This window comes from Mastomys coucha, unplaced genomic scaffold (genome assembly GCF_008632895.1).
Source record: "Mastomys coucha isolate ucsf_1 unplaced genomic scaffold, UCSF_Mcou_1 pScaffold13, whole genome shotgun sequence".
Lineage (NCBI taxonomy): Eukaryota > Metazoa > Chordata > Mammalia > Rodentia > Muridae > Mastomys > Mastomys coucha.
The window spans coordinates 20,875,182-20,896,048 of record NW_022196895.1 but is presented as its reverse complement, the minus strand read 5'-3'; the positions used below and the strand labels follow the sequence as shown (position 1 = coordinate 20,896,048).

Sequence of the window (20,867 nt, the reverse complement as noted above, 5' to 3'; positions counted from 1 at the left end):
AAAAAAAAAAAAAAAAAAAAAAGAAGAAGTTCCAGCATACACAGTAAGTCCCAGGGTGGCCTCAGGTACACGAGCAGAGCTTCTTAATAAGTAAAATTATAATTAATGAAATCTATAAGGGAGCTATGAAGATGACTCAGCAGTTTAAAGCATTTCTTGCTTCTGCAAAGGACCTGGGTTCAAATCCCAGCACCAACCTGGTAGCTCACAACCATCTGTAACTGCAGTTCCAAGGGGTCTTGATGCCCTCTTCTGACCCCTGTATACATGAAGCATGAACATGATGCACATGTACCCATGTGGGTAATGCACTCATACACATTAAATAAGAGAAAGATTAAAAAATGTTTCAAACCTGTAACAACCTGATTATTATTTGAAAATGCATTCATCTTTTTACCTCCCCTACACAATTTTAATGAATGAATTTTTAAAAGATATTTAGCCATTTGTTTCTTGTTTTCCTAAGTGATATATATATATATATATATATATATATATATATATACACACACACACACACACACATATATATATATATATATACCATGTGTGTGTAGTGTAGGTGCCCATGGGAGACACAAGAGGACATCAGATTCCTCAGAACTCATCATAGACAGTTGTAAGCCACCTTGTGAGTGCTGGGGACCGAACCTCAGTCTCCTGCATGAGCAGTTAGCACTCTTAACCTCTGAGCCATCTCTCCAGCATTGCCTTTGCTGCTGGTGCCCAGACAGCACTTTCACACTTGAAATCATTTGAATTTTGTTGATTTAAGTAATCTACACCATGCGAAGATGTTTTATCACAAACCAGTTATAATCCATGGAGAACAATTAAAGAGCCCTCCACCATGCAGGAACTCATCATAACAGTGGGCTACTTGAGTGTGGTGGTGCACACCTTCAATCTCAGCACTTCAAAGGTGAAGGCAGGGGGATCAGGAATCCATGGCTGGCCTTGCTACAGATAGAGTTAGAGGCAAGCTAAAGGACACCCTATCTTAAGGCAGTAAGAGGATTCTGAATACACAGAAAGGCCCAATAAAACTATCTACCAATAGGAAAACCAGAACATGTGCTTCTTCCTGAAGACATAACGTGGACCGTGGGCCACTCCTGTCACCCCAGCGCCCACCCACCCAGGGTCACCGTCTTGTGTTTACCAATGCATATTGTACTTACTCTTGCCCTCTGTCTCCTGACCTGAGGTTATTTTCATACATGTGTTGCTTCTTAGCTGAATTCTTCCTGAAGCCATCTCAGAAGCTCTGAGTCATAGAGACCTCTACTAGAAAGTTTGTCCACCTAGGTAGCTAGCTTAGGCAGGCATCCCTACGGCTCACCTGTAGCGGACCTGCTCCACAGTGTCATGGGTGAGTTTGCTGGTGACATTCTGGCTGTGAGGATTACCTGGTGGGTGGCAGAGACAAAGCCTTAGAGTCAAAATGTGGTCTCTCCCCGTGTCCCTTCGAAGTCTTCTCCCTCCATTTCTCAAGAACTTAAAACATAATATTCCCATATGGTCCAGCAATCCCGCTCCTGGTAGTTACTCAAAAGGAATAAATGTTTATATTCATACAGATTGAACAAATGTTCACACCAGCTCTAATCATAAAGCCAAATTCTGGAAACAGCAGAAATGGCCAGCGACTGTGAACAGACAGGCAAAATATAGCCATCCCCAGACAGTAAGAGACTGTTTGGCAATAAAAAAGAACAAACTATTGGCTATGACATGAATGAATGTCAAAAACATGCTAAGATCTTTACAGTGCCTGAGGTACTATGTGGGCTGCTGGGAGGACACTGTGGCCCACCTCTGCAAGAAAGACATGATGACTCTGAAGGCAACCAACTGCTTTGCAACTGACACCACAGCAAGAACATCATACCTGAGCCTGTAAACCTGATCAAAAGCCTGTAGTTAGATCCCAGTAAAAAAAAAGCTGCTATTGTTATTCTGATAAATAGACACAGCGTGTCTGTCAAACTGCTTTCTAAATATTGATATTTAAGCCCATAGATTAGTGATACTCTCGGCTTTGGTCAGAAAGCCTTCTTTTGCAGTGGGCAGCAATTACTGCAGAGACACGTGACTTGTCAAAGTGCTGAGAACAGAGGTCTGCTCAGTGCTCAGTGGGACTTTAATATCCCCCATCTGTTTCACAGGAAACATCTTGAGAATGAGAACATGAGGAATGTAAGAGCCAGAGGAAGAGTGTTGTAGGCCCCTGTCTTCTAGGCATGTCGTGGCTGTTGCTCCCTTGAACTCACAGCATATGTGATGACCAGCATAAGAGCTGAACAAGATTGGGTCTATGACGATTCCACCATGGAGTAGGATAGGGGCTCATAAGGGCCTGGCCATCCCTGAACACCTAGATACAGTGGATGGTTGGTAGAGAAAGGAGAGACATTTTCTCCAGTGAAGAAGCCACTGGTAAATTGCCAATGGTCCTATAAATTAGCCCTCAACCCTAGTAAAACTCGTTGGCTCACCCTCCAACCCCAAAAGATATGAAAGTTGAAGGAACTAGTTGAGAAGAAGGAGGGAATCTGGACAAGTAGGGTGGGGACAGGAGATCCTGGGGATGAATAGGATCAGGATATATTATATATATACTTTGATGAAAATGTCATAATGAAACCCATTACTATGTATAATAAATATACACTAATAAATTTAAAATATATATATACTAGCCAGGCAGTGGTAGTGCATGCATTTAATCTCAGTACTTGGGAGGCAGAGACAGGTAGATTTCTGAGTTTGAGGCCTGCCTGTTCTACAGAGTGAGTTCCAGGACAATCAGGGTTATACAGAGAAACTCTGTCCCCCAAAAAACAAAACAAACAAACAAACAAAAAACATATACTAAGCAAAAAGCTCCAGTCATAAGAAGCTGCATGCATGCTGTATGTTCATTTATATGAAATATAATTTCATATAATAAAATTCATATTTCACTGAGCCCACTAGAGAGAGTGAAAGTGGTGAGTTAGTGGGCTTTAACTGTGAATGGTTAGAGAATCTCATGGAAAAATAGGAATGTCTAACTGACTTACAGCGATGGTTGACATGCATGCAAGCAAAACACCCATGCATTTAAAATAATAAAACAATCAAAATCATGTTTTTTTTTTAAAAAAAAATCATTGAATTGCACAAATGAATTAGGTAAATATTATAATGTGCCAATTGTAACTCAATAAAACTGTTAAATAAGAAAACCACTCTGCTAATTTATAAAACCACATGGGACCTAGGAAGAGGATTAGGGGCTGGAAGTCAGGGACAGCCAGGACAGCCTGAGCACTCTCTCTGCTAACTCCTCCTAGGTGGCCAGGAACTCTGCCCATTCACTCCTCCCACACCCCGACTGAACTAGTTCTCTGTTGGCTAGCCTTGTCATTCCCACCACCTCTACTGGGTCTGTCTCTGCAGAAACACACTGCCATCCTCCTGCAAGCACCAGCATGGGCCAGCGTGAACAGCCCCAGTCACCTACTTGCAACACTGAAGCCTCACCCAATCTCACCTCTCCTTTCATTGACTTTGAGAAAAATTCCCCTCTTCTTTGTGTTCCCTCTTTGTGTTCATGGTCTCCCTCAAAACTGTTTAGACATGAGCCTAGAGGTGATTTAAATATTAAATGTCCTTCTCAGCTTCGTGTGTTTAAAACTTGGTTCCTAAGCTGGCAGTGCTGTTCGGGAGATTTGCCAAACCATTAGGAAGTAGATTTTTGCTGGAGGAAATGATTCAACAGGGCCTTGAGGTTTTGCAGCCCTGTCCCTTCATTTTTCTCTCCACTTCCTGACTGTACCTGGGATGTGAGCTGATGCCTTCTGCTCCTACTACCAAAGACCTCCCTTCCATGATAACTATAACCCTGTGATCTGTCAGCTAAAACAAACCTTTCCTCTTTTAAGTTGCTTTTGGTTCAGTATTTGCTCAAACCAATTTTTAAGTAACTAATCCAAACATTGATATCTGGAAAGGCCTGGACTACGGGGGCAGGTGCCCTCAGTCCCAGAGGACAAGTCATGCTCATGGATGCAGGTTTGCTCTGTTTGCTTTCTATTCTCCTTCCCTAATATCAAAGGGTCACACTGGATGCCTGGCCACTGTAGCTACCACATATTCTTTTCACTTCAGCTAGCAACCTGTGGAACTTGGCACATATTCTCCATGCCTTTTCTCAGATTTTTTAAAGCCTGTGTCTTTAGAAGCACCTAGAACTTGAGGCTGCCAGTCATCTCTCAGGATAACCGCTTTCCCACAGTTATGTCCTTTGTCAAAGTTACAGAAGGAGAATTTCAGGTCTCTTTGCAAATCATAGGTGAAAATCAAGATAAAATCCCTCACTGGCACCTTCTCTGAGAACTTCCTCAGAATTAAAGATCTCCTGACTGCCTAGAGTGCAGACTTAAACCCTTGTGCATATCTATAGCATAACAGGACTGCCATGAACAGGATCATCTTGGGGTGGGAGGACTTGGCCTTAGTCTCTATTCTCCTAGATCCAGAATTTTCTAAACATGTAGCATTACGTTAGTTACTTGCCCTTTCTGGACCTTCATTGTAAATCAAGATGCTGGGGGACTTTTCCTGGGAAGACATAGAAACATTGATGATGGCATCAGGGCCAAGGAAAAGACTCCATCCAAGGCCAGGTTAGCGAACTAGTAAGCGTCTTTAGAGAACACATGAGTGTAGATCACTTAAAAGTAGCTACACCATAAGAAGTGCCCCAGAGAAGTTACAGGCAACTTTACCAACTACAGAATAGTCCCAAACCAGTCAATTGTTTCTCTCTTATATAAACCTTGGGGGAGGGTGACCTATATAAACCTTGGGGGAGGGTGACCTTTGGGGAATTTGAGAATGCTACTGAGTCTCACGAGCCCCTCCATCAGCTTTCCACATGGGACCATCAATTGGCCCCATCCTGTGAGGGACACATGCTGGTGACCACACATGCTCTGACTCAAGATGGAGGCCATGTCCAACCCTATGGACATAGTGAAGGAAACAGCTTCACTATGTAAGTTAATAACACAATATGGCTCTTAGAGTGTCATACAGATGGGTGGCAATAATACATGCCACACATACAAGCATCACTTAATACATGGCAAGTGCCCAGTGAGTGGTGTATTGATCAACTGGTCATTATTAGCATTATAAATCTCATCATGTCTCTGGCTAGTTAGGTTCCTGACTCCCTCTTCTGAATCATCTGAGAACACTATGCTGCTGCTGAATGCCCTGGATGTCTGCCTGTCCTAGAATAATGGCCACTGCTACGTCACCTACAGTAACTCAATGGCCCTGCCCCATCACCCTATCTGGGTAATGGCCTTCTGCCATTCTCCTCCCCTCTGTGGTTCCAGATGTTGGCTTTAGCTGTTACAGCTTCCTGTGTAGTAGCTGGCCTCTATCTTCTCCTGTTGTCCCAGTGAATTCTGGCTCATCATCCAACATCTACACCCCTCCCAACTCCTAACATATGCATTTGGTAATCCTTCTGTTTTCCTGCAGATGCCTGTGATGCCAGCCACCTTCGCACACGACCTTTTATACAGTCGCTAAGCACATCCAGTTGGAGATCATTTGATTAAGGTCTCATCTTCCAGGGCTGGACACAAGACTCCCAGAAGAAAGGAGCTGTGTCTTCTTCTAATGTTATAACACTACAACACTCCACACGCCATCGTGACTCTGTGGGATGTATAGAGTGAATGAATGAATGTTTCCCACGATCCCCTACCATCTGCACTGGACAGACCTAACACAACACTTTCAAACTTATATTCCCTTTTGACACCAACCCATTCTGGAAGTGGTCTGGGTGTCCCTGAGCCAGGAGTTTCTACCTCAGACACGTGTTTAATACATGATGACCCCAGTGCTTGCCTGACCCTCCATCTGGTTGGACTCCGCTCCATGTGTTCCTCATGGTCTCCATGAGTCCAACAGGATAAACAGAAATTAATGGATTAATCAGAAATCAGTGTACATAATGTTGCTTACCATAGACATTTTCCATGAGATCCTTAGTGAAGTTTGTGAGCTGGCTCTGGGGGAACAAGGTGGCCCCTGCATGGTCAAGGTAGAAGGTTCCTAAACAAAACAAACAAACAAACAAACAAAAAAAACACAGATAAAGCTGTAAGTTGTTCTCCACCAGTCTTTCACCATTTTATGTAAATCTGACTAGTGTGAACACACTGGGGCCCATTTGTTTCTGTTTGTGTGTGTGTTTATTTTTGAGGCAGGATTTCACATACCCCATGCTGGCCTCGAATTCTCTATGTAGTCACGGATGACTTTGAACATTTGATCCTTCTGCCTCCGCCTACCCAGAGCTGGGACTCCAGGTGTGCAGCACTGCACTCACCTGTCTCAACACCTTTCAACACAGCAGGGATCCCTGAACCTCTTCCTATGTGTTTCTTAATATAAGTCCAGAGCCCTGAGGAGCCTACTTGATAAGCAGCTCTCTTACCAGCCTGGAAAGACATCCCACACAGGAAATGCCCAGCAGAGCTTTGTGATGAATAATAAAACAGCAGTCTCAAGCTCCTTGACACCCTGCTCTGGAAGCTGTGTGATTCCCAGAAAGATGGATCCTGATCTCTCTTCCCCTGTTGATCACTGTTCCACTGTCCTCAAGTCTAGACTCACTAGTAGAATTTCAGAGAAGAAAAAGGGTAAAAAGCCTTCCTTGCAGCCTTGCCTCTGAAGACAAAAGACAAACTCAGACAGATTGGAAATGCTATGATTTGCCTATCAGATTGGCAGAGATCAAAAGAGTAGTGCCTCCCTGTAGGGCAAGGGTATGGGCAGCAAGCCAACAGCACAAGGCTCACGAGAAGGTGAATTAATACAGCTTCATGGAATAACATCTGGGCAACATCAGTCACATCTTAAATAAAGTCACTTTGCCCCAACAATTCCTTCTGCGGGTGTAGCTCATGAATACCTAGGCTTTTGCAAAATGACTTGTGTATGAAGATATTCAATGCAACATCATAAAATCACAAGTTTGAAAAGGAATGTCCATTAGCAACTACTTCAGGTAAGCTCAGCTCACTCCTGTCCCTTCCAAGTCCTGTCCCTTGTCAGTACTACTGCAAGAATACCGACATGAGACGGGAACAGACAAGAGATTGAGCCAGAGCTCAGGTGGTATAGTACTCGACCTGTAAGTGTGGGACCCTGACTTTGATCTTTAGAATCCATGCTTATGATCCCACCATTGGGGAGGCAGATGCAGGAGGTCCTTGGGGCTCACTGGTCTGCTGTCACACTCTAATCCACTAGTGCCAGCATGATGAGAGACCCCCTCAAGTAAACAAGCAAATGGTGCCTAAAGAAGCACAGGTTGACATATGCTTTTAACAAGTGCATATTCACACACACGCGCGTGCACACACAGACATACACACACACACACACACACACACACACACAAGGAGCTCACCTGAAGCAAATTCTGGGATACCATTTTTTTTCCTTTTTGGTTTTTCGAGACAAGGTTTCTCTGTATAGCCCTGGCTGTCCTGGAACTCACTCTGAAGACCAGGCTGGCCTCGAACTCAGAAATCCACCTGCTTCTGCCTCCCAAGTGCTGGGACTAAAGGCATGCGCCACCACTGCCCAGCTATGGGATACCATTTCAAATTCACAAAATATTAGTAGATCTATTTGTTTTTTAATTCATTTAACAATTTTTGTGTGTCATGTAGGATATATTTGTGTTTATTTTACAATAATTCCATCATGACATAACCCACATACCACAAAAGTCCATCCTCTGTAAGTGTACAACTTAGTGACTGCTGGGTGCTTATGTTACCTAATTCTGGAACATTTTTATTCGCCTCCTCCTGAAAATCACCATTATTAATCGTATCTCCACATCCTCAAGTAAGTACAGGGTTTGGAAGTGAGAAACGTTACAGTTCACCTTCATCGGAAACATATACACATATATACACACAGTGAGTTCCTAGAAACCCACTGGTGATAGCCACTGTCGAGGGTGGCAGTGGTAACTGTAGTCAGAAGCCAGGGGAGGGTCTTTGGCCATTTTTTTTTTAAATCTCATTTGTCATCTTTTGAATCTGATGCCATTAAAATATATCACCTAATCTTCCCCAATGTTTTTAAACTTCTTTCTTGGACAATAATGTGCCAGATGGCCCTATACCCACAAGTATGTGGTCAGTATAACTTGAACTCAGAGATGGGGGGGTAGGCACAAAGTTTGGAAAGTGTGAGAAGGATGAAGTTGAGCTGAGTCTGGGAGAATCTGGGGGTGAAATGGAGAATGAATATAACTAAAATACATTATATAAAATTATCAAAGGATTAAAAACCTATTCTTGAAACAAATTATTTTACTGTAGATTGTGAAATAAATGTTCAGCAAACTGAAAGAAAGGTGTTGGTCATCCGATAGTCAAAGCACTAAGGTGTTTGCATGAGAGCTGGATTGGCGGCTCACAGGTTAAAAGCATTGACTTCTCTTCAATCCCCAACACCCACATGGTAGCTTAAAACTCCAGGCCCAGAGAATCTAGTGCCTTCTTCTAGACTCCATAGGCACCAGGCATGCATGTGACACATGGTCACATATGCCAGACTAAACATCCATTATACATAAAATACATTTTAAAATTTTAATTATAATTTTTTAAACAATGTTTAGATGAAGAGCCAAAGCATGGTGAGGCCTGGGATTTGAGGAGCATTGTGCATGTTGCCAGAACCTTCCAAGGGGCTAAAAAGCCAATCAGGAAGAGCTTGCTTTGTTTGGCTTTACTTCAACAGTTAATCTTGCAAAAGAAGGCAACTGAGTTAGGCGAAGCAGAGATCTGGTCCCAAGAGGCCAACAGTTCAGGTCCAAGTCAACAGGCCAAAATGAATCTTACCCCCTGGCTCCCCCACCAGCTGTTCTGAGCCCCTGCTTTGACATCTGCAAGTGGAGTGACAATTTGTAGATATTTGACAGTACCCAGATGGATGTGTGGAGCACAGTAAACACACTAGAGTTTTCAGAGTGAACAAAAGCAAGCAGCCCATCCAAAAAGCCAGCTATACTAGGTCTTCAAAAAAGAGAATTCAAGGGCTGGAGAGATGGCTCAGCAGTTAAGAGCACTGACTGCTCTTCCGAAGGTCCTGAGTTCAAATCCCAGCAACCACATGGTGGCTCACAACCATCCTTAATGAGATCTGACGCCCTCTTCTGGAGTGTCTGAAGACAGCTACAGTGTACTTACATATAATAAATAAATAAATCTTTGAGCCAGAGCAAGCAGAGGTCCTGAGTTCAATTCCCAGCAACCACATGATGGCTCACAACCATATGTACAGCTACAGTGTACTCACATAATTAAATAAATAAGTAAATAAATAAATGAATGAATCTTTTTTAAAAAGTTCTAACTCTGACATTTCAGCAACCTTTAACTATCAGTCAGCACCTGATGCTAGACTGCTCAGGGCACAGCTGGATGCTCAGTCAGTCAGCACCTGAGGCTGGACTGCTCAGGGCACAGCTGGATTCTCAGTCAGTCAGCACCTGAGGCTGGACTGCTCAGGGCACAGCTGGATGCTCAGTCAGCACCTGAGGCTGGACTGCTCAGGGCACAGCTGGATGCTCAGTCAGTCAGCACCTGATACTGGACTGCTCAGGGCACAGCTGGATGCTCAGTCAGTAAGCACCTGAGGCTGGACTGCTCAGGGCACAGCTGGATGCTCAGTACACTCCCTTTACTAAGACCAAAAAACCCCATCCAACTAGTTCAGCAAAACATTTCAGCTCCTACAGCTTACACATTTAATTGCTCGGAACCACTTTTAAGCAGGTACATTTTTCAACCCTACAGAAAATCTCCAGGAGGGAAATAGAGTAGGGGTTGGGCCACTTTGGCTTGCTGTGTTGAACACCTCTCCGGTTTGTTTGTTTCAATGGGGAAAAAATAAATATTCCCCAATATTTAAGAGGTAGGAAAAGGTACCTGTTTAATCTACAGAAGTTTTCTTCAGGGGTGGAAAGATTTTGAGGTGGGTAGAATGCTCACTACCCAAGCTTGAGCCAGAGTCCCATCCCTTAGATAGGAGTTAAAAAAGCTAGGCATGGCAGTGCATACCTGTCAAGCCACAGCGGGGGAAGGCGGAGACAGCTTAGACAGTCAGCAAGCGCTAGGCCAGGGTGAGGCCCTGTCCCAAGAAATAAGTAGAGAGTGACAGGGGAAGACACTGTTGTCATCCTCTTGTCTCCATATACGGGCACCTACACAAGTGCACACGCTCAAAGTATACTGCAAGCCAGGCATGGTGAAGAAAAAGGCAGATGATCTCTGTGAGTTCAAGGCAAACCTAGTCTACAAGTTCCAGGCCCACCAGGACTACACAGTGAAAATCAATCTCTCTCCCTCTTTCTCTCTCTCTCTCTCTGTCTCTTGGTCTCTCTCTCCTTCTCTCTGTCTCTCTCTCTTCTCTCCCTCTCTCTCTCTCTTTCTCTCTCTTCTCTGTCTCTCTCTGTGTGTCTGTCTCTCTCTCTTCCTCTCTCTCTCTCTCTCTCTCTCTCTCTCTCTCTCTCTCTCTCTCCAACCCTTCTAGGGTGGCATCTACTTCAACCACAATGCATCCAAGGAATCCAATAAATAAATAAAGGACCCATCTGGGTATAGAGTCTCTCACCTGTAGCTCTACCATTTGAGAGTCTTAAGATAGGAAGATCTTCGAAAGACTGAGGCTAGCCTGGGCTACATGATAAGTTCAAGAGCTGAGTGCAAAGTGAGATTGTCTCAAAAAAAGAAAGAGAGAGAGAGAAAGAAAGAGAGAGAGAGAGAGAGAGAGAGAGAGAGAGAACCTATATCCCATCACTGTGGGTGTCAAAGGCTTTAAAGGAAGACTGGCTGCTATAAGTTAATATCAAGTCTGGGCGCTGTTCTCTGAGAGAAAGGAGTGGAGCCAGGACGGACTTAACAGATCCTTACTTTTAAGTTAGTGTTGAGGGTGTGGGAGATCAAGAGTGGAGAGGATCTGAGATTAGGGAAGGGTGGCTCTGAAATCATTATTCACTAGGCTCTGGAATTTGCTTCAGAAAGAGAGGGGGCCTGCTGCTCTCTGTACCTGTGGATATCCATATCAGACCATTTCTGTTTGGCAGGAAACTTCCCTGGCAAAGGCAGGGTACAGAGGGAGGAATGGAGGCAGCAAAGACGCTGGAGGGCTGTTTCCAGTCAGTGACAAGAGGAGAGAAGAATGGGGAGAACTAGGTGGGAAAGCTCTCTATGCAGGGACACAGGGAGGAGGCCACGGCTCCCCTGGCCCACAGAGGAAAAAGAGCTGCTATTCCAAAGGAGGAAAGAACTATAGTTCTGCTGTTCTGCCATGCACACGGGCAAAAACCCCAAGGGACCAAACGAATCCATGTACCCTGGACCATAATCTTCCTGCTCCACTGTGGGTTCTGAAGTCTGACGAAGTGGCCCCTTCCCAATCAGACGCTTGACCTGCATCAGTGGGCTGGGCACTGCTACACCTGCAGTTAATCTGAGCTTAATTTCCAACTCAATCAAAAGGTTCTACCTTATAATTCCAAAGGATGGGATCCAGTCCAACTCACGGGCTCACAGGCTCGGCCTGTTCTTAAAGCTCAAATTGCATGCTTCTCTAATTCTTCCAGTTTTCCCAGCAAGCTAGAGCTCAGACAGAGAGCATTGTTCTAGCTGCAGAAAAGAGAAATATGAGGCTTGGTGCCAGGCGAGCCTAGGGCACGCCTGTTAAGCCCAGAGTTGCAGAAGCCCGAGTAAAGAAGATCAAAAGTTCAAGGCAAGCCTCGACTAAATAGCGAGTTCAAGGCCAACCTGGACTACATGACTACAAGGAACCCTGTTTAAAATGCCAATAGTAATAATAGTAGTAAAAATAATGTTTCGAAAAGACTATGGTCAGAGAGGACATCCCCATGGAGAAAGGGGCGTGGCCACGCGAGACCTGTCATCTGGTTGATCGCAATCTCTGGGTTCTCTGTCTCAGAGTCGCTCTTTCAAACTACATGCAGTAGCTTCCTGTGCACCCCTGGCCCTGTGTGAGGCATCCGAGAAATAACTATTCAATAAATTGTGTGAATATATGTGAAAATACGGTGGCGTCTTTAGGACCGAGTATTCTCCCAGCAATAGAGGGGGACAAAGAGATCCCAAGCTCTATTTGCAGCGTGTGGTGAGGCCTAAAGAGAGGCTGGCTAGGCTGGTCTCACACCTCGGAGCAATCTATGTAACAATTATAGCAAGAAGTCTTGCTACTGCGGATGGGACAGCGAGGAGCCTGAGCGGGGAGCGGGGAGCGGGGACACCGAGCAGACGTTCACAATCACTCCCAAACTTTCGGTTCCCAGGGAGTTCATCTCTGCTTGACCTTTCAGCTAAGATCAAGTGCAAAGTGCGTCCCAAGTGAGACAGCGTGCCCCACACCTAGGTTCCAGCCCTGCGTGTCACCGCGTCAGTCCCTCACCTGCTAGGCGGCTAAACTCCTGATCCCGCAGTTCGTTCATGCTGCGCAAGCGGTAGCCGTGGGCCAGGCGCGGTGCGCTGGCTTCTGGATGGCGCTGGAAGGTCGAGGGCTCAGGGCCCCGCTCTGCCGCCCCGCAGGCCATGGATCGCGGCAGAAGTCTGCGGGATCCAGACCGCCCAGCCCGGGAAGTGAGTGAGGCAAGCGATTTCGCCAGGGCTGAGCCCCGGGTGACTCGGGTCCCCACCCAGGGGCGGCGCCTCGCGGGCCAGCCTCCTCGCAGCTCGCTGACTCACCGAGAGCTTTCACTTCGATGCGGCCTTTGACCACCTAAGACAGGACCGGGTCGCATACTCAGAGGTCACCGCCACAGCCCAGCACTGATCAAGCGACACCCAAGACACCTGGGCGCGAGTCCTGGGATATCTAAGTGCCAGTAAGGCAGGTGGCAGGAACAGCAGAGTGTGTGCGTTTTTCACAGGGCATATGTGACTCCGAGTCCTACTGGCCCAGAACCTGGGACCCTCGCTCCCTGGCCTCCACACCAACAAGTCCACTTGGGCTGCTGTGGTCGCGTGCACTCCCCGCTTTTCGAAGGAAACCATTGAGTTGCTTGATAAACTCCCAGCGATTGTGCAATTTCAGAGCCCGGACGCTCTGGTGTGACCTCTTGCACCCCGACGGCTCAGAGCACAGCGACTGTGTGCCAGAGCACTGCTGAGAGAACCAAGCAAACCCAACAGCACAGAGTGGGGGCCAAGGGCTGGGAGGTGACAGTTGTGCCAAGTGCCACCTAAGTCTGAGACAACGGGGACGGGGAGGTGGTTGGTTGCGCAATCCCTGGTGACATGGGAAGACATGACAAAGTGAGGCGCGGGTGAGAAATTAAATTTGGAGGGCACCACTGCAGAACACTGTCTTCAGGAATCGCATATATTTCGAAAGAGGCTCCCATCCTTGCACAAAGGAGGACCCAGACTGAGGCCCAGAAGTTTACAGCTGGGCGATCAAATGGGAAGCCACCTCACCCTAGTTTGAAATCTGGGTCAAGGCCAACCACCCCCTCCCCGACACCTTGGACAAGGGCCAAAGATACAGTGGGACAGGTGATGATGGTAGGGAAGCCTAGGGGTAAGAGTGACTCCTAGCCTGGTGCTACTTCAAAGGTTGGGCAGGAGGGTCCAGAACAGTAAGGTTATGAGGTCCAGATAGTGCAATAGTAATGGGATTCAGGGACAAATGGGGTCCTGAAGTCCAGCTCAGGATGACTCAGCTCTGTGGGATTGGGAAACAGAGTAGAAGGGGTGGGGAATGGGGGGGGCGAGGTTGCTGGGCTCAGGCACAGAGAAACAATGTGGGTCTCTATTCAGACCATTTAAGTGGAGATTCCCAATCAGTACTCAAAAAGATAGGCTGGAGACACAAGGGCGGGGGGGGGGGGGGGGGGGGGGGGGGTGTGACAGCTTATGGAGGGCACCTCAGGAGCTTGGGAAAGAGAGAAGAGTGGCAGGGGCACTGAGGAAGTTGGTATAAAGGGGACACTAGAGGACTGGGCCTACAGGCCTGTGAGAGTTAGCATAACTTAGTTAACTGGTTCACTGTGACCTAGTGAGGACAGTTGTCACTGAGAAACGGAGCTGCTTTGTAAGAGCCAACTCAGATGGAGGAGCAAGGTAGAAGCCTTGCCACTCACTAGCTAGCCCCAGAAGACCTTTGCCTATAGGTCTTGGAGGAAGCTGGAGGTTGAAGCCTACCCTCATGAAGGAAATCTCCAGACAGGTTATCATGAGGTTTGGGTGGGTACTCCCTATACGAGCTAATTCACTCTAGATCGTGCAAGTAATTCTATATGTCCATCTAAGTAACATGCACCTCCCTAAAAGAGAAGCTGCCAGTGTAGATATTGGGGTAGTTAGGAAATCAAAAGGGGCCAGTTGAGCAATGGAGCAGCTTTCTCTCCAAAGCCCAGGAGTTTGCTATAGTAGAAAGAACTAGACAGCAATCAAAGAAAACAAAACAAAACAAAAACAGGAAGCACCCTCCCCAGAGGGACTGGAGAGACCTTTCCTGTGGGAAGAAGCTGAAAGGGCAGCTTGGAACCATGAAGAGATTGAGAACAAGGGTCCATTATATTTATATTTATACTGTACTGTTCAAAACAAAACCTAAGTGTCCTGGCAGACCCTAGCATGGGTGCGCCCAGATTAGCTCCTCCCGGCGCTGTTTTATCCTGGGCGTTGGATTTCCTCTGTATTTATCTGCCCCTCCTCTCTTCCTTCTATGATAGGACCTCTCACCTCTCCTTGTCTCTCATCCAGCTCTTCGCATCTTAACTCTGTCACCAAGAAAGGGAAAGGATGTTAGTCATTCTTCATAGCAACTGATAGGTAACATTTGAGGATGCTTCCTGCCGGGTGATTTGCCTAAGCAAATCGATACATCCCCTAATTCTGTAAGTGGGTGGCAATGCGCCCTGCTAGGTTTTGGAGAGGGGGCATCCTTAGGCTGAGGTTCAGCAGTAGAGCCCCTTTTGGTGTGGGGAAGCCCTGGATTAGAACCTTAGCACAGCAGGGGAGGGAGTAGGGGGAAGGAAGTGAGGAGAAAGAAAAAATGGAAACTCTAACTCCAAAACCCAAGTGTCTGGGGGCTGGGGGATTCATTTCCCAGCCTCTCTTTGTACTGAATATAGCCACAAACCTAAATTCTGGCCAAGGATATTAGACAGAACTATGTGGGACTTCCAAGAAACGCCCTTAGTTAGGAAAAGGCCTTTCTCTCTTCTGGCTGGAATGCAGAGATCATGGCACAAGGCCACACAGCTGGCAGGTAGAAGACACAGCGCAAATTAAAAGGCTGGGTATCTAGAGTTGAGAAATTCCCTACCCATTGTGGGACTAGAGTGACTTCTTTTGTTTGAGAAATAGTCTATCTTGTATAAAGGGAGACGATTTTGCAATTTTTTTTCGGACACAGTTGAAGTGAAAACCAGATTAATATTCTAGTATTCTTTCTACTCACAGAAATGAAGGGAAAGCTTGCTCGTGGTAGGTGGGAGCCAGGGTGAACCCAGTGTATCCACTGATTGCTCAAGCAGAGGTTCTGAGGTGCCCCTAAGTGGCTGTCAAGAATACACAGAACTCAGACAAAAGAATTAGCTGGACAGTCAATGGCCACTTGAATACAGGGAGCCCTTGAGAGAGCCCACAAAGCTACGTATCTCAGGAGGATGCCTTTTGCCATGGTTCCAAAACTCTGGGTCTACCTGATTGTGCGGTTCAGAGTTCCCTAGACCTTCCAGGGCATGGCATCCATTCTTTCTTTCCCCTCCCTCCAGCCTCATGGTCATTGCCAGGCAGGTTTCTTGCTTGCGATATCAGGGGGTTCCATCAGGGCCACCCACTATTTGTCGGAAGAGGAAGAATAACAAAATACATCCCTTGGTATTCATTCCATCTATGGACTTGCCTATTCATACTTTTTCACATGTAGAAGACTATATGGGGATGTTTAAATATATAAGACCATTTGTCTCTGTCAGAACCCTCTGATGTGCAACTTATAGATAACAACAGATCTATTACCCTCAGGAGCCTTGCATAGCTAAGAACCCAGATGTGCCCTGAGAGCCATCACACACGTACAGGAAGCAGTATATATGCAAATGTAACTATGTAAAGGGGTGCCAGTTAACTTTATACAGACAACAAATGCCTATTCCCCAACCCCCAAAATATGTCTAATGGAGACTCCTGAGTCCGCTGTGGAAAGCCAGCAGCTGCAGACTAAACTCACCCTGAACCATGCTGAATAAAGGTGACCTCAATGCCCAGAACAAAGACAGCTCTTTGTTCAGTGTAGTGTCCAAATATATTTTATTTAGGGATTTTTTTTCAAGGCATACCAATTAACACCCAGGAAAGGGGTGTGCCTATGAACATAATTTAAAACTGTGGTTAAATATAATACCTGTCATCACACGCGCCAACTGCAGTATACTTCTGTTTGCTCGCTGTGCAATCTCCAGAACCTTTTCACCTGTAACACTGTGCCCAGCAAACAACTCTCATCGTTGCCTCCTCCCTCGGGGTCTGCTCACCAGCACTCTGTCTTTATGTATGCTTTCTCTGGAGAGCTAGGATAAGAGTCCCATAGTATCTGTCTGTGGCCGGCCTGTTTCACTTCGCATGGTTCCTCAGGTTTTACCCATGTTGCTGTGTGAGGCTCTGTGTCCTTTTCAAGGCTGGATACTATTCCTGTAATGAAAACCTGTTCATCCAGCTACCAAGCACAATGTTCCCTCTCTCTCGGCTGTGGTGAAGGATGCTGTGTGCGTATGACTTCAGAGAGCTCTTTTAACATATTATTAGTACAACGTTTGCTCCATCTATCCTGTCCATTGATAAGTTAATTCCACCAATGAAATAAACCAACTCAAGCCAAGTTAAAGTATATAAAGGCAGGTTTGTCAGGAAGCTGCTCTCGTGTGGGTTTACTGGTCCCAAGGAGTGAGACCAGGGATGTCATCATGGAAAGAGAGAGACAGAGGGAAAAGGAAAGAGAAAAAGAGAACATATACATGCAGGGAGGGGGAAAAATACAGAGAGAATGAGGAAGGGAGGGAGGGAGAGATGAAGGGAGGGAAAGTAGGAGAAGAAGAGGGAGAGGGAGGGAGGCGGAGAGAGACCAAAATGTCTTGGTAATATAGGGAAGAGCTTCTAGGGGAAGCTTAAGTCCAGCCCCTGGCTGGAAAGTTCAGCATAGAGGGCAGGGTATTCCAGGTAACAGGTAGGGACTGAGGGATGCTGAGGGAACCTGGAGGCCAGGTTCTCTTCAGTATGTAAAATACTGAAAGGCACTAGGCACCAGCCCTGATCACCAAGTCTGAGCCTCCGAATCCTGATGGTGGAAGGAGAGAACTAACTGTAGAAGACTGCCCCTTAAACTCCACTCACATGCTCACACACGCGCACATAAAATTAGTAAAGAATAATGAAATATTTTAATTTCCCTCAGTAGTAGTCTATATACTAAGGACTAAAGTTTAAGAATTTGATTTTTCAAAGTCATTTTGAAAAGCTAATAGAATGGACGACCCCCAAAGTACACATCCGGAGCTAGGCATGGTAGATCGCACCTGAAAACTCAGCATTCGAGAGGCAGAGGTAGGGAAAAACCAAGAGAGCCAGGCATGGTGGTGCAGGCCTTTAAAACCAGCACTTGGGATGCAGAGGCAAGCAGATCTTTGAGTTCAAGGCCAGCCTGGTCTACATAGATAGCTCTAGGACAGCCAGGGCAACATAGAGAAATTCTGTCTCCAACACACACATACACACTCACACAGCCTGGAGAGACTAGAAATACAAGGACCATACCTCAGAACAATAGAGGCTACAAACAGCAAGCCAACAGCCAACATCAACCTAAATGGATATTCAAAGCACTTCCACTAAGATCAGGAACAAAACAAGGATGCCCACTCTCTCCATATCTACTCAGTATAGTACTTGACGTCTTAGCCAGAGCCATCAGCTGGCAACTGAAGGAGATTAAGAGGATGCAAACAATAAAGGGAAAAGTATCCAAGTATCTCTGTTTGCAGATGACATGATTTTATGCATAAGAGTCCGTCCCTAAGAATTCCACCAGGAAGCCTCGACAGCTAATAAACACATTCAGCAAAGCATCAGGATACAAAATTAACACACAAAAGCAGTAGCCTTCCTATATGTAGATGACAAACAGACTGAAGAAGAAATCAGAGAAATAATATCTTTCATAATAACCTCAAAAAAAGAAAAAGAAAAAGAAAAAGAAACACTTGGGCAGGACAGTGGTGGCGCATGCCTTTAATCCTAGCACTTGGGAGGCAGAGACAGGCAGATTTCTGAGTTTGAGGCCAGCCTGGTCTACAGAGTGTGTTCCTGGACAGCCAGGGCTACACAGAGAAACCCTGTCTCGAAAAACGAAAACAAAAACGGAAAAAAAAAAAAAAAAAAACCCTGGGATACCTTTAACCAAGCAAGTAAAAGACTTGCATAATAAAAACTTTAAGACATTAAAGAAATTGAAGAAAATATCAGAGAATGGAGAGCTCTCCCATGTTCATGAGTCAGTAGGATTTAGATAGTAGCTATAACCACCGTACCCAAAACAATGCACAACTGAGTAATAAAAGAACTGCTGGAGGCATCGCCATCCCTGATTTCCAGTTGTACTACAGAGCTATAGTAATAAAAACAGCATGATATTAGCATGAAGACAGACACATTGATCAATGGAATTAAATAGAAGACCCAGACATAAGTCCACATACCTATGAACACCTGAAGCCAGAAATACACACTGGAAAAACCAAACAAACACCAAGATGTAGGCATAATGGTATTGTGCACCGTGTAAAGATCATCTTTGTATTATTCAAATGCTGATTTCTGTGTCCCCATATCTGGTTTTGATCCTTATTTGAGAACCTTCTTTCTCAGATCAGGATACCACCAGCAATAGAGCAACTCCCTGCTCCAAGCACTCTATGTATATGTACATGAGGTCTTTTGCCATGTGGTCTCTGAGGTTATAGTTACTGAATTCCCAAGTGCTGGGATTACAGATGTGAATCACCATACACACTCTCTGGCTGCTTTTAAAGCCATACCGCCCATTTCACAGGCTTTACAAGAGGACTGACTCCATTCATGCACACGCAAATATAAAGGGGCTTCATGCCTGCTTCCCCCACATCTCTCTTTCTCAACTCCAAAGGATAATAAAAATACGTTTCTCTTGTGTAACCCTCATTACCACCCCAAGGCACCAATCCCCAAGGCCTCAAATCCAATGCCTTATGGCAAGTTGATGTCACTGATATTCCCCAATTTAGTATACAGAAATATGTTTTTGTTACCATAGATACATATGGGCATTTTATATGGGCTACAGCCCAAACAGGTGAAAACTCAAAAATGTTAATTTGCCTTATGCTCTCTACCTTTGCCATCATGGGCATTCCTCAACAGATAAAAACTGAGAATGTCCCTGTCTTTACTTGCTCTCAATTCAAAACCTTCTCCACACATTGGGAAACTGCCCACCATACAGAGATTCCCCACAACCCTCAGGGCCAAGGAATAATAGAAACAACACATCAAACCCTAAAAGCCCAAGTTCTAAAACAAAAGACAACCACCTACCCTCCTAAGGTACAATTAATGATAGCTTTGAATACGCTAAACATATTTAACATCTACAAAAACTCCAAACAAACCTATTTCCCTCCATTGGCACACACCAAAATTAACACCACCACCTCCCATCCCAATGGCATGATCCTTTGGATGGAATTTGGAAGGGACCAGACCCTCTTTTTAGAAACTGGGAGGGTTTCATTTGTGTTTTCCCACTGGAACAGTCTAAGCCTCTCTGGGTTCCTGACAGAAATGTCTTGACACCCTCCCACCCTCCACCCAAGAAGATGGCCCACCTCTCACTGGCAGATCAAGGATAGAGGAGGAGGAGGAAACACCACGCCCAAAGGAACAAGGTCTCCTAGAAGGACATCCATGACCTGGTGACTGCTGCCCAAGCCATGTGCCCACAAGCTCCCCTCTCCTCTATTCTCTTGGTTTTTTACCATTCTTCATACAAACTTTGCAACTGCCCAGCCTCCCCCTAGCCTTCCCAACACTTACCACCAGAGATTCTTTGCTAGGGAAACCTACAAAGTATACAATGTCATAGGAACCCAGGATTGCCCACTGGAAGGATGTCGGACCAGGATTGAGATTCCTCTACGTCTGGATTCCATCTCCACTACCCCTAGCCCTTTCCTCTGTTTTCCTTACTGAAACATAGGTGTCTCCAGGTCTCCACGTATAGAGTTTGCAGATATTGGAGCTGTAGCACTGAGTCCACCAACTGTAGCGGCACCATGCTCGCCAACCTTAAAGCTCATTTTCAGCTTTCTCATCAGCGATCCATGGAATGAGCATTAGTGAACAGGAGTCATGGGTAGACTCTACCCTAATGGCTATGCCAAATACCCCATAGTCAACCTACATGTCTTCCATGAGCCTGTCCCCACCTCCCAATCAGTCTTTACCCGTGTTAATATTCTTCAACAGGGGGCTGGTGAGATGGCTCAGCAGGTAAGGCCACCGACTGCTCTTCCAAAGGTCATGAGTTCAAATCCCAGCAACCACATGGTGGCTCACAACCACCCATAATGAGATCTGACACCCTCTTCTGGTGGTCTGAAGGCAGCTACAGTGTACTTATAATATATATAGAAAGAAAGAAAGAAAGAAAGAAAGAAAGAAAGAAAGAAAGAAAGAAAGAAA

General features: G+C 45.7%; 1 protein-coding gene across 1 annotated transcript in view; it reads right to left on the bottom strand.

Moving 5' to 3' along the window:
- Mocos (molybdenum cofactor sulfurase) overlaps window positions 1-12,907 on the bottom strand; it is a 48,355-nt gene extending 35,448 nt beyond the window's left edge. Inside the window, exons 1-3 of the mRNA XM_031365150.1 lie at window positions 12,538-12,907; window positions 6,037-6,126; window positions 1,346-1,412 (exon numbers count right to left, since the gene is read on the bottom strand). Coding sequence (XP_031221010.1) covers window positions 1,346-1,412; window positions 6,037-6,126; window positions 12,538-12,679 — 299 coding nt within the window. The 5' untranslated portion in view covers window positions 12,680-12,907. The remainder of the gene's footprint in view (window positions 1-1,345; window positions 1,413-6,036; window positions 6,127-12,537) is intronic.
- Window positions 12,908-20,867: the final 7,960 nt, after the last annotated feature.